Source organism: Neltuma alba, unplaced genomic scaffold (assembly GCF_004799145.2).
Source record: "Neltuma alba isolate B1F8T4 unplaced genomic scaffold, ASM479914v2 tig00010684_pilon, whole genome shotgun sequence".
NCBI lineage: Eukaryota > Viridiplantae > Streptophyta > Magnoliopsida > Fabales > Fabaceae > Neltuma > Neltuma alba.
In genome coordinates this window covers 842,015-854,185 of record NW_021635524.1, presented here as the reverse complement: position 1 = coordinate 854,185, position 12,171 = coordinate 842,015, and the positions used below count along the sequence as shown (strand labels likewise).

The following is a 12,171-nucleotide window of genomic DNA, read 5'->3' as shown; positions in this document are numbered from 1 at the left end:
GCATTTTGTTATGGACCACAAAAATTTTAGAACATGATTCAGTCATATTCAAGTCCAAATGAATGTCTAAAAAGCTCATACATGTTGATGAATGTAGCTAGAATTTATAAAGATCCATTTCGAGAATCCAAAAAGATTCAAGAGATATAAAAATGGTCTTATACAGCATTATTAGGATTCTCTTTATTTTAATTAGTTTTCTATTTTATAGTTTTTTTATTTTGTATTTATTGTTTCTTGAAAGCAAAGACTTACTTATTTTGTATTACATATATTAATTAGTAGAGTCAAATAAAAACCTTCTCGGTAATGGTAGAATTCTATAACCATTCTCATTAATGATGGGATTCTCTTATGTAGATAATCTTGATTATTTTATCTTGACTGAGTTAAAATATTCTAGAAGATCTTTTAATTTTTCTAATTTTATTGTATTTTCGCATATATTGTATCTTACACGTCAAATTTAAACATTTATGTTTACAAGTCACCAAGCTTTATAATTATAAAACTTGTAAAAATTTGACTTTTTTACCAAACACCTGTGGACAATTTTCCCTTGTAATTAGTCTAATTTTGATGTACAAACCATACAGTTTTTTTTTCCCTTATGGCGCATCCAACACCTTAAAATATTTTTACAGGTACATCTAGTACTTTAAAATATGTTGGGGGTGTAATTTTGCCCCTCATATATTAAAATCAGATCAATTTCACCCAATCTAACACCATGAGTTAATGTTAGTTCGTAACCGACTTACTCCCCCTTTCTCATCGTGGCTCAACCAGGCGAGCAAGTGAAATGCTTTTTAATACAGGTACAACGAATTGATAGATGATTGAGGAGGGTGGTTTTGGATCACTTTTGAAATTGCTGACAGAAGGGCATTTAGAGGGTCAAGAAAATGCAGCGAGATCGATTGGGTTACTTGGGAAAGACTTAAAAAAGTTTGGAACAGATTTTGAATTTGAAGTAGTGGTTTGGATGCTGATTTGCAGAGACAAGCATGGTTGGGCTGGGAGTAGCTCCATCCAAAACACATGTTTAGCTTACACCAATTTAATTTGCATATATCTTACCGTGAGCCCAGTAGAATTGAGTGTGGGTGAGTGAGAGAGAGAGAGAGAGCTTGATTGGTTTTAAAAGTGAATAGATTGAAGAGTGGGTTGCAAAGGGGCAGATATGATATTGATGATGATGAGAGAGGGAGAGTAACTGGTTTATAAACTTAGGTGTGAGATCGGGTTGGAATTGATCTAAAAATATTTTAAATGATGGGTACACATATAAAAATATTTTAGACTGTTAAATACACTTTAACCCGTTTTTCTTTTAACAATTTTACCAAATGTTAATTGATTTTTTGAAATCAAAATTACTACCTCTATTTCTAAATATAGAAGTTATACAAAAACACTTTGATCTTAAGAGAAATTCTTAGCTACTCCCAGTGTGCAGCTCATCTGAACTTTGTCCAATAAAAATAATCCACCTCAAATAATTTTAATCTACCCGTCATCCTACTCATTTCCATTAATTGTATTTTTAAAAATAAATGAAAATGTCTGGGTCATGTGATTCGTTTACTGCTGTTCTCTCTTTCTCATTTCTCTGTCCCTTTCCTGTCTCAAACCCTACCTCTTCCCTCCCTCCACCTTTTCATTTTCTTCTTAGATGCCGACGACGGGGACGGAAGGCGACATCTTCTCCCCTAGTGACGTGCGACGGTGGTTGGACTCTTGACCAGTGACACAGATGAAAATCCACTTTGCAGATCTAAACAACGAAGCGGAATCAATGGCGGTGAGATTTTCCACCAGCGAAAAAGTCTTTTCAGTCTCCACCAATGACGGCCAACGGCGCAGAAGTCTTCCACTCTGTAGGGCTGAATCGACGAAGCTGCTACTTCTTCATTGTCTCCTCTGCCACTTCCGATGTTGATATGAAACCATCCATTTTTTTGGGTTCTTGAATGTTCATCATGTTGATATAAACCCATTCATTTTTCTAGGCTCTTGAATGTTTATCATGTTCGAATCTTATTTGTATTTGCTTTTTTCATCACTATCATTCCTATTGTAAGAGGCTAGGCAAGGGTCGCCGTTGCCGGTGAAAGATTTCATCGCAATCGGCATCAGAGAAGAGAATGGGGAGATGAAGGAAGGAAGGGATGGACTATGGAGTTTCGGAGGGGATAAGAATTAAGAAATGAGAAAAGGAGAAGGAGGCCAATAAAGGAATCACAAGACCCCAGACATCTTCATTTTTTTTTTTCAAAAATACAATTAATGGAAATGAGTAGGATGAGAGGTAGATTAAAATTATTTGAGGTGGATTATTTTCATTGGACAGAGTTCAAATGAGCTGGCACACTGGGAATACGTAAGAATTTCTCTTGATCTTAAATATAAAAACTTAATTCACTTTGCTTATCAAATTTATAATTTTTCTGCACAAAATATCCCTATTAATTGCATATAATAAGGAGGCTTTGAATCAAGGGACGGTTTCAATACACAAGACTAGACATATAAGACCATATGTAATTCACGCATATATAAATACAATGACAATTTTTATTGGTAGCTGGAAGTAATAAAATAACATCTTTATTCCTTCAAAAAATACAAAACATACAGGTGCAAAAAAAGAACGCTGCAACACTTGTACCTTCACAAAATTACATCTTTATTTGAAGCTTCACAATTCACATATAGGTACGAGCACTATTTAAATCCAACGTACAACAGTAGTGCTTGATTCGCCGTTTCACAAGGAAAATAAAATAACCACTACTTTATTGGAAGAAGAGGAAGACATAACTAGGGGAAAAAAGAAACATACAAAAACCAAATAGCTATTATTACAATATAACTTGGAATTTCATGAACGATGTAGGCATCAAGCAACGTATGGGAATAAAGGGTTCTCCTGATTTAATCTTATTTGTTTGATTTGACTGATCTTGTCCAAGTCATTTTGTGTAAGTGACCAATCGAATATCTCTAGGTTCTGTTTCATTCTCTCTTTGTTATAACTCTTTGGAACAAAACTCACTCCTTGCTCATACAGCCATCTCAGGGCAACCTGTATTACGCCAAAGAGAATATTACAATGAAATATCTTATCATTCCATTGCAAAAACTAAAAATAGACACTTGAAAAATCTAAAATTAAGGAACTTGGAATTAAAATTAAAACCTGAGCAACTGATTTTCCGTGAGATTTAGCAATTTCAATCAGAATTTCATTGTCCACGATCCGATTGTTTCCCCATCCAGTACCTGGAGCTCCGAGAGGAGAATATGCAGTTACAAGTATACCCTTTTCTTTGCAGTATTCTCTTAGCTCCTTTTGTTGACATGTAGGGTTCATCTCCACCTGTATCATAAAAATAAAGAGAAATGCATTTTAACTCAAATGTCAATTATTGGTATTTACAAATTTTGAATTTATTTTTATGAGCTATTTGGTTTAGCTTTGCAAAATAGTTAATTTCTTGAAAGCCAACCCGAGTAATGATTATTTCATATCCAGTTTAATTAAAATCAACTTAAAAAAAAAAAACAAAGCATGCTACTCTTATATGTAGTCCTTTTGATCATATTTATTAGTCAATTCTAACCTGTTTTACCAAAACTAATAAAAACTTCAACATCATTAACTCTTTTTTTTAAATTTTTCCTTATTGAATATATACTATACCCCATGTGAACAAAGTCTACATAGTAGTATAGAAATGATAAAATTATATATTCATATAAAAAATTTAATGTAATTTATAAATATGGCCCAAAAATTCCTTTCTGTGTCTTATAAATAGGAGTAAAAGAGTACAATTACTTTCTTCAATCCACAATGTAAGTCATTTTAAAAAATTCATAAAATATCAAAAAGTTGTGGTTAATTCATTAAATGCGTTTCAAATTGAAATTTTTTTTCAACTTTGCCCATATTATGAGATTGTGAAGAATAGAGAAAAATATAAGGAGTTACGTTTAAGCATTAATTATAGGAACAAAGTTGACAAATAAACATTAATTACTGTGCAAATGACTTATATTTTAAACCAAACATTTTTCTAGAAATGACTTGTATCGACGGGAGGGAGTAAGATATTCTGACTTTTTCTAGCAGTGATTGCTCAATTATGCATTTATTAGCACCTAATCAAACATATGCCAAAGTCAAGAGATCAATAACGGTAAAGCAGGGACGAGAAATTGTGAAAAATATCAACAACAAAAAAACTGTGAAGAGATTAATGGTCTTACTTGGTTTAGACAAGGAGGAACTGTAGCGACAGATAATAAACTCTCAAGTGTCCTCACAGGGAAGTTACTGACTCCAATTGATTTTGTGAGACCAAGTTTTTCGCACTCTTCCATTGCTCCCCACACTCCCTTTACGTCTAATGGTTCTATATTCTCTTTAGATGGGTATATACCACTATCTTCAGTCTTTGAACTAACTGGTAAGTGAATCAAATAAAGGTCCAGATATTCCAGTTTTAGCAACCTGCATATATATAAAATACACCCCAAAAGTTAAGCTCTTTTTTAGTTATAATTAATTATTCTTAGTTTCAAATGATCAGGAAATTGAACAGTTAATTATATATGCTCACCCAAGAGATTTTTTGAGAGCTGGAACGACGCGATCAGAATGACAATCAGTGAACCACAGCTTGGTTGTGATGAAGAGTTCGTCTCTGGACCCAATAAGACCAAGTTTAAGAGCTTCGTCTATGGCTTCCCCTAGTGGCTGCTCTGTCCCATAAACTGAAGCACAATCCAGATGTCTGTACCCGACTTTGATAGCCTCTATGACTGCCGTCTTCACGGCCTCGGCAGTAGATTGAAAATCGCCGGTGCCTAGGCCGATCACTGGCATAACCTGATGGTCGGAAAGGTTCACTCCGGGGACGCTGTTGCTTGACATGTTTGTACTTTGACTTGTCAAGGTATAACTAAGGAAAAGATTGATGGATTTTAAGGCTTGAGAAATATTGTGACCAATTATGGCCCTTATATAGGATTATTGCCCACGAAGAATTGCATTTTAATTTAATTTAGTATAAAGTTTGGTGAGGAAGACAAGCAACGTTGTTGTATTGGTTGATTCGTTTAATAATGGAATAAATACATTGAAACGCAACGGCTTGGAACTTATTCATGTGCTTGGTCAAAAGGCAAACAGCATTGACAAATGCAGATATATATGCATAAATTATATAGTCTCCAAAAATAAGAACAATTGCATTCTTAATAATTTCAATTCTAGATCTCTTTTGCAGTTAAAATTTAGACGATTCAATTCTTACTTTTAGGTAGAAATTTGTGTTTCAACTAAGGCGATAAACACTACCAAAAAAAAAAAAAAGATTTGAGCAATATCAAATTAAAAAGTCGCCGCTAAATATTTTTAGTGACAATAGAAAGTTATTGCTAAGTCACTTTCCCAACCGAAAGTCAACCTTCCAAGAGTTTTAGCGGCAGCTAAATTAAAAGCCGCCGCTGAAAATAAATTTTTTTTTTTAATAATACAGAAACGTGTCTACAACGTAGTTTCCATGATGAGCCTGGAGGTGAACTCTTCTCCATCTTCGTGCCGTACAATATGCTTTAAAAAATTCACTTTGGTCAGCAAAACTGCTGTTTTCATGCTTTGTTTATATCTATGCAGCAATTTAAAAACCATCTAGTCAAAGGTCAAACAAATATTTTTTACGTTTTTCCTTGCTAGTAGTTAGTAGCTAATTAAAATTCATCATTTTAAAAAAACCAATGAAAAGATATCACTAGTGGGAAACTATTTCGTTTGTTTATTTTTCTCATTAGAAAAGGGAAAATATTACAGAAGACATAATCAATATATAATAAAAAGATACTCCACCCAAGCCATCTGTAATAGCGGCTCCATGATGGCTCTAGACTCATTTTACTGTTCACAAGTGAAAAATGCTTTAATTAATATGCATCGGGCTGCGTTGGGGCCATGATAACCTTTTCTAATGACTTGGGCTCCAATATTGTGAGGTCAGTTTTCCCTCTAATGGCTAATTTAAATTTGAAATTTGAAGTTTATTTGTTATGAAAGTTATTTGCCTTTGTCTTCACTACAGTTCAATCTCAACACCTCCGCCATGTCTATTGCTCAACCATTAATTGCATTGCTGGCTCTTCATTTTTTTTTTTTTGATACATCGGAAAGGAAAAACAAGCTAGCTAGAATCGATTAAGAAGTCCGCCTGGAGAGCAGCTCTCAACGCGTTAGGTCCAAGGATCTGGAAGTCATGGTTGATGCTAAGAGCCCGTTTAGCAAGATTATCGGCACTGCCATTCTCATTGCGATCAATTTGTTGAATCTCCACACGCCATGTTCTTTGTAACATCTCTTTGATTTCCCAGACAAGCATCCAGTCTTCATGCATGTCATTTATCTCGCCCTCAATCAGTTCGACAACTTCTACAGAGTCACTTCTGAGGATTATATCTCTGTAGCCGTGATCCCAGGCCCTTTTGAGACCCATTAGGCATCCCCAGAGTTCTACCGCAAGGTTGTCCTGGACATCAAGTTTGAGGAGAAAACCTTCGATCAGGTGTTGGTTACCTCTTTTAATTATCCCTCCACAAGCAGCTGCATTAGTTCTGTACGAGAAGGCTCCATCTACTTCGACGAGGACTATGTCTCTGCTAGAAGTGCTAGAAGTGTTGTGAGGTCTCCGAGCTTGAGTTCCCAGGTTAACGTCGAGTAGTTTTTTAGAGGTAGCACTCATGCATCCCATGATACCTTTCGCTCTCATCAGAATCTTATCACAAGGCGTTGATATATTCGAGTGATAACTCTCATTTCTTGCCCGCCAGAGAAGCCAGCAAAGGACCACAAATAAGCCTTTCCAATAGATGCTGCCATAGCCTGCCTGCTTTGTTAAATTCAAACGTATCCAATCCGACATGTCTGCCGAGAAGAAGTGTGTATAATATTCAGGCTTTATTATTGAATCCCAAAGACATCTTGTGTGTATACAGTCTCGCAACGCATGCATTGCATCTTCCATTGCCATGTTGCATCTGCTACAGATACCATTGGGGTGTAAACCTCGTCTCCATTTTAACTGGTTCGTAACTAGTCTTTCATGAGCCATAAGCCAAGCAAACATACGACATCGTTGCGGTATTCGCAGCTTCCAAATATTAGACCATATACCCGTGGGGTTTGCATTTTTGGCGGTAATGATTCTGTAAGCAAATTTTATACTGAAGTTGCCATGTTTCTCCCATTTCCAATGGATCTGGCCAACACCGCTCCTATCTTGAGTCTGCTGTATACCGTCTTTAACATGGTGCCAATTCTTCTTGATCCCTTGCCAGGTATTCGAGCCTGTCCTCCGAGTATCAATATTTGGTATAATATCGTTGCCGCAACCATACTTTCCCCTGAGTACTTTGACCTAAAGAGAGTCTCGGTCTTTGACTAGACCCCATCCAAGCTTCATGAGGAAAGCTTTGTTTTGGTGCTTTATGTGCCTCATGCCTAAGCCTCCTTTTTGTTTTTCTGTACAAACTGAATTCCAAGAGAGGGGATGCATCTTTCATTGTTCCTCTGAAGATCCCCAGAGGAAGTCACGGGCCTTCTTTTCAATTGCATCATAGGTGCTGTTTGGGAGGTCCATGGTCTGCATAGTGTAGTTTGGAACCGCTGCTGTGGCAGCTTTCACCAAAGTGTCCCTACCTGCAAGGGAAAGTTTATTAATTTTCCAGCTACTTAATCTACTTTTAATTTTGTCAATAATAAATTGATACGTCCCTTTGGTGACACGTTCATGATGTAAAGGAATCCCCAAGTATTTTCCCAGCTCTCCAGTAGTGGTGAATCCTAACTCGCTGCTTAGCTGTGTGGATCTCGTGTGGTTAATGTTCTTTGAGAAGAAGACTCTAGTTTTGCTCATGCTCACTTTCTGCCCTGAAGCCTGGCAGAAATTTTCCAGACACGCCTTGATGACTTCCACCTGTTCTAAACTTGCCTCTGCAAAAATCAAAAGGTCATCAGCAAAAAATAAATGAGAGATAGAAGGGCCATTCTTACTCAGTTTGATAGGTCTCCATCGACCCTTGTCGACCTCTGTCTGGATGAGGTGGGCCAATTTCTCCATACAAATCACAAAGAGGTAGGGGGAGATGGGGTCTCCTTGTCGAAGTCCACGAGAGGGAGAGAATTCATTAGCCTTGCTTCCTTCCCAAAGAATTTGCATGGAAGGGGAGGAGATGCAAGCATGGATTACTTTAGTTATCATAGTTGGGAAATGAAGTTCCTCTAAGCAAGCCATCAAGAAATCCCATCGAATGCGGTCATAGGCTTTTTCTAAATCAATCTTAATAGCGATAAAGCCTTTCTTGCCTGCCATTTTCCTCATTGAGTGTATGACCTCCTGAGCCACAATAATATTATTCGAGCTGGTTCTACCGGCGATAAAGCCACATTGATTTGGAGATATGACGTGAGGGAGCAAGTGCTTAACTCGATTTGCCACAACTTTAGTAATAGCTTTATATATCACATTACAAAGACTGATAGGCTGAAAATCACGAATGTTCTCAGGATTGTCCAATCTGCGTTCAAGATCCAAGACTCTTTCACCACTCTGGCAAAGTCCTCGTGAAGAATCCATGGAGCTATCATGCGAAATGGACGGTCTCCACTCAGTTGTGGCTCTTCATTCTTAGTTTGGTACAGGATTGGTCTGTGGTCAAACTTAAACCAAGGGAGGTGCTTTATAGTGGCATCGGGGAAGGCATTCATACTCTGGTTGTTAGCTAAAACTCGGTCAATTTGACTTTCACAGCCTTGCCTCTTCCAGGTATAAAATGGACCATTGCACCCCAAATCTATGAGCTCCATATTTTCAAACCAATTTCCAAAATCACGGTCAGTAGTACTGGGACCTTGAGCAGTAGATCGACGCTCGTGAGCATAGAGAATGGCATTGAAATCACCTCCAATGATCCATGGCCATTGTTTGCCTAGGCAAAGATCTTGGAGTTTGTCCCATAAACGTCTCCTTACATTTGGGTTTGGACTAGCATAAACAGAAGTGATGAAGAGCTTAGTATCTCCTCAGTCAGCCACAATGTGAATACCTTGTTCAAATTTTTCGATGACCTGGATTTTAAAAACTCCCTCATTCCAAAGGACCCATATTCCACCTTTGTAACCAACAGCATCTACAATTTCGGCATTCATAAAACCCATATTAGTGCTTCGTTGTCGAGCCTTTTCTCCGCTTGCTTTGGTTTCAAAAAGAGCTAGCATATCTATATTGTACCGTTTCTGAATTTGACGGACCAAACCCGGTAAAGCTTTTGATCCAGTCCCCCTGCAATTCCAGAAGATACAATTCATTGATCCCCTTCAGAACGGGGTGCGTTGCTTATAGGCCCTGGTGAAGAAAGAAAGCAGAGCTGGTTCGAATAAGGCATGGCTTGAGCCGAACTGGTCAAAACTTCCACTTGATGAATCTGTTCAGTCATAGCCACGTGCGTGATCTGCACCTTTTCCATCCTAATGTCGTGGCTGTCCTCTTCCATCACCACATCACGAGTTTTGTCTAGCTTAGGGTTAGAGAGAGGAATGGGCTCAATGTCTGCTGACCCATTAACTTGAGTCAAGCCATCCAAAGGAGCAAAAGGGTTATGCGAGTTTAGGAAGTTGCTACTGGGCTTCTCCACTAACGATGGGTCTCGACTATCATTAGTTTTCTTTTCGGGATAGGGAGAAAGTTGTGCATTCCCATCTTTTCCTCTCTGAGTTTGCTTAGGTGGTCTTACTTGGACCCACTTCTTCTGACCGGCAGATTCTCTCTCAAGAGATCGGGAGTATCCAGAAAAATCACGCCCAATACTTGGGTTTCCTATATTAGAATGATTTTCTGCATTAATGTCAGGTCTAGTATCATGTTGGGTAGGATATTCTTTTTTCCGCTGATATTGCTCATGACCGTGATTATGTCTTCCTGATTGTTCGGAACTGCCAAAACGGCGTCTGGTAGACCGTTGCATAAGGTTCCAAACCCCAAAACTGTGTACGTTTGCTGTCTCGCCGTCACCAGCGGCTTCCCTGGTTTTATCGGCGTTTCTCCGGCGTTTTTGGTGGTCCTCCGCCTGAGTCTTGCTTTCCATTTGAGACAGTACCTCGTTCCCCTCTGCTGCTTGGTCCCCAACTGTAGCCTGTGTATCTTCACGTTGCTGGGTAGGATAATTTACAGGTGCTGTTTCTGCATGATCATGATAGATATTCTTTCCCATGCAGTTATCCTTGTGGTGGCTGTATACCCCACACTGGAAGCATATCAAATGTAGTCCCTCGTATCCAATGGTCCTCCTTTTCCCAAATATATTTATCGCCGACTTGAGGCGTTTCTGAAGATCGATTTCGACGCATATTCGAGCATATCTTCCCCTTTCACTGGTATGGGTTATTCTATCAATCTTCAGCGTGCGACCAATCATAGATCCCATCCCTTTCAGACTAGCAGTGTTGAAAAACTCAAGTGGTAAGAGTGGTATCCTCACCCATGCTACGATTTTCTTTTGCACTTCTGCACACCAAGGGTCAAAGTTTGGTCTCCAACGCTGAACCATGAGATACCTATCCGCTATCATCCAAGGCCCTTCTTGGTAGATGTAGTTCATATCACCCTCATCTTCGAAGGAGACAACAAAGAAATCATTATCCAGATCCCGGGTTGAGAAGGCCTTGTTTGTCTTCCATATTCGAGCACGATTACTCTTCATGCCTCCCAAAGAGATAGATTTACCTAGAAGCTTGATTATCAGCGACTTCCTCCATGGAGCACACCACAACTCATATTCCTCTTGTGTGACTCTAAATGTAGGATAGTCTTCATCATCCGACTCCTCATGATCCAAATTTTCTTTTTGAACGAAAAAGCTTTTCAGGCTAGCAATATATTCATTCCACGCCTCGTCAACTACCTTGCTTCCTTTTCTATCTTGCACCAGAGGCTCCTCCTCTGTTCCCATAAGCTTATCTTTGAAGGAGGCTCCCGGTGCAAATCCTGTTTTCAAAGCCTCGTCCATTGCATGCCTAATTTTCTTTGTGTTTCGATCACTCCCATCGCCGTCTTCAGTATCATAGAGACCACCCTCTGGCGGTCGGCCCTCCATCGTAACAGAGCACCGTTCTACTGCTACTTCAATGTTAATTTTTCTTGGAGAGCATTAATATTTTCTATGTTCATTGTATTTAATCTCATACCTTTCATGCAGCTAGCGGGCATATATGTTCATTCCATGATGCAACACCGGTATTTGTTGATCCGAACTACCCAGATGTGCAGCACATGAGGAATGAGTTCTAGGCGAGTGGGATTTGATAGGTATTACAACTCTAGGATTGTTGGGAGTCCTTGATGTTTTGAGAAGATATTTTGTACTTAATGTTTCTAAGCAGACAGTACTGATATCCCCCTATTTACGAGGATTGTTTAAAAACTTTTTGTTTCGATGATTGTAAACAACAAGCTACTGTAATTTGGTTGCATGTTTTGTAGATTACTAATATTTGTCTGTCTATTATTTTGATGCTAAAAATTGTTGCTTCATCTATGCTGTTTGTTTGTTATATTGAGGCAGGTTTACATATGGGTATGATGCTCATCAAGGGGGCAAAGAACACTAGACCAGGCAAATTGTTTGAAATCGACGATTTTACATTTATTCCTCTTATGTAATTTTTTTAATCTCTCTTCTTTTTTTGTTTTGATGATTGTAAACAACAAGCTACTGTAATTTGGTTGCATGTTTTGTAGACTACTAATGTTTGTCTATCTATTATTTTGATGCTGAAAATTGTTGATTCGTCTATGCTTTTTGTTTGTTATATTGATGCAGGTTTGCATGTGGGTATGATGCTCGTCAAGGGGGCGAAGAACACTGGACCAGGCAAATTGTTTGAAGTCAACGATTTTACATTTATTCCTCTTATGTATTTTTTAATCTCTCTTCTTTTTTTTGTTTTTATGCAATTGGGCATGAGGAGAGCTTCCTTTTTTAGCTTGATATTAATTAGTATGTCACAATGAAATTGTAATATTATTTTTGGTTCTCAATGATGTATATTGATTTATTAATTCAATTAATTTAATAGTC

At 38.1% G+C, this 12,171-nt stretch overlaps 3 protein-coding genes across 3 annotated transcripts; all 3 read right to left on the bottom strand.

Annotated features, from left to right (window-relative positions):
• Positions 1-2,594: 2,594 nt before the first annotated feature.
• On the bottom strand, positions 2,595-4,998 carry LOC114758258 (NAD(P)H-dependent 6'-deoxychalcone synthase-like). The gene is made up of 4 exons (XM_028947292.1): positions 4,629-4,998; positions 4,276-4,519; positions 3,203-3,382; positions 2,595-3,088 (listed from the first exon to the last, which is right to left on the bottom strand). Exons 1-4 carry the CDS (start codon positions 4,940-4,942, stop codon positions 2,903-2,905), a joined length of 924 nt encoding a protein of 307 aa, XP_028803125.1. The 5' UTR covers positions 4,943-4,998; the 3' UTR covers positions 2,595-2,902.
• Positions 4,999-6,224: 1,226 nt separating this feature from the next.
• LOC114758279 (uncharacterized) lies at positions 6,225-6,959 on the bottom strand. Its single transcript, XM_028947310.1, has one exon. The coding sequence runs from the start codon at positions 6,957-6,959 to the stop codon at positions 6,225-6,227; it is 735 nt and encodes a 244-aa protein (XP_028803143.1).
• A 1,598-nt stretch (positions 6,960-8,557) lies between these two features.
• On the bottom strand, positions 8,558-9,403 carry LOC114758278 (uncharacterized). Its single transcript, XM_028947309.1, has 2 exons — positions 9,142-9,403; positions 8,558-9,024 (listed from the first exon to the last, which is right to left on the bottom strand). The coding sequence occupies exons 1-2, from the start codon at positions 9,401-9,403 to the stop codon at positions 8,558-8,560; spliced, it is 729 nt and encodes a 242-aa protein (XP_028803142.1).
• Between the last annotated feature and the right edge of the window lie 2,768 nt (positions 9,404-12,171).

Coding starts and splice junctions, on each gene's coding strand:
- LOC114758279 (XM_028947310.1), bottom strand. CDS start 6,959: ATGTCGGATTGGATACGTTTGAATTTAACAAAGCAGGCAGGCTATGGC.
- LOC114758278 (XM_028947309.1), bottom strand. CDS start 9,403: ATGAATTGTATCTTCTGGAATTGCAGGGGGACTGGATCAAAAGCTTTA. Junction 9,025..9,141: donor CATCGAAAAATTTGAACAAG/GTATTCACATTG, acceptor ATCTTTGCCTAG/GCAAACAATGGCCATGGATC.
- LOC114758258 (XM_028947292.1), bottom strand. CDS start 4,942: ATGTCAAGCAACAGCGTCCCCGGAGTGAACCTTTCCGACCATCAGGTT. Junction 4,520..4,628: donor GCTCTCAAAAAATCTCTTGG/GTGAGCATATAT, acceptor ATATATATGCAG/GTTGCTAAAACTGGAATATC. Junction 3,089..3,202: donor ACGGAAAATCAGTTGCTCAG/GTTTTAATTTTA, acceptor GGCGTAATACAG/GTTGCCCTGAGATGGCTGTA.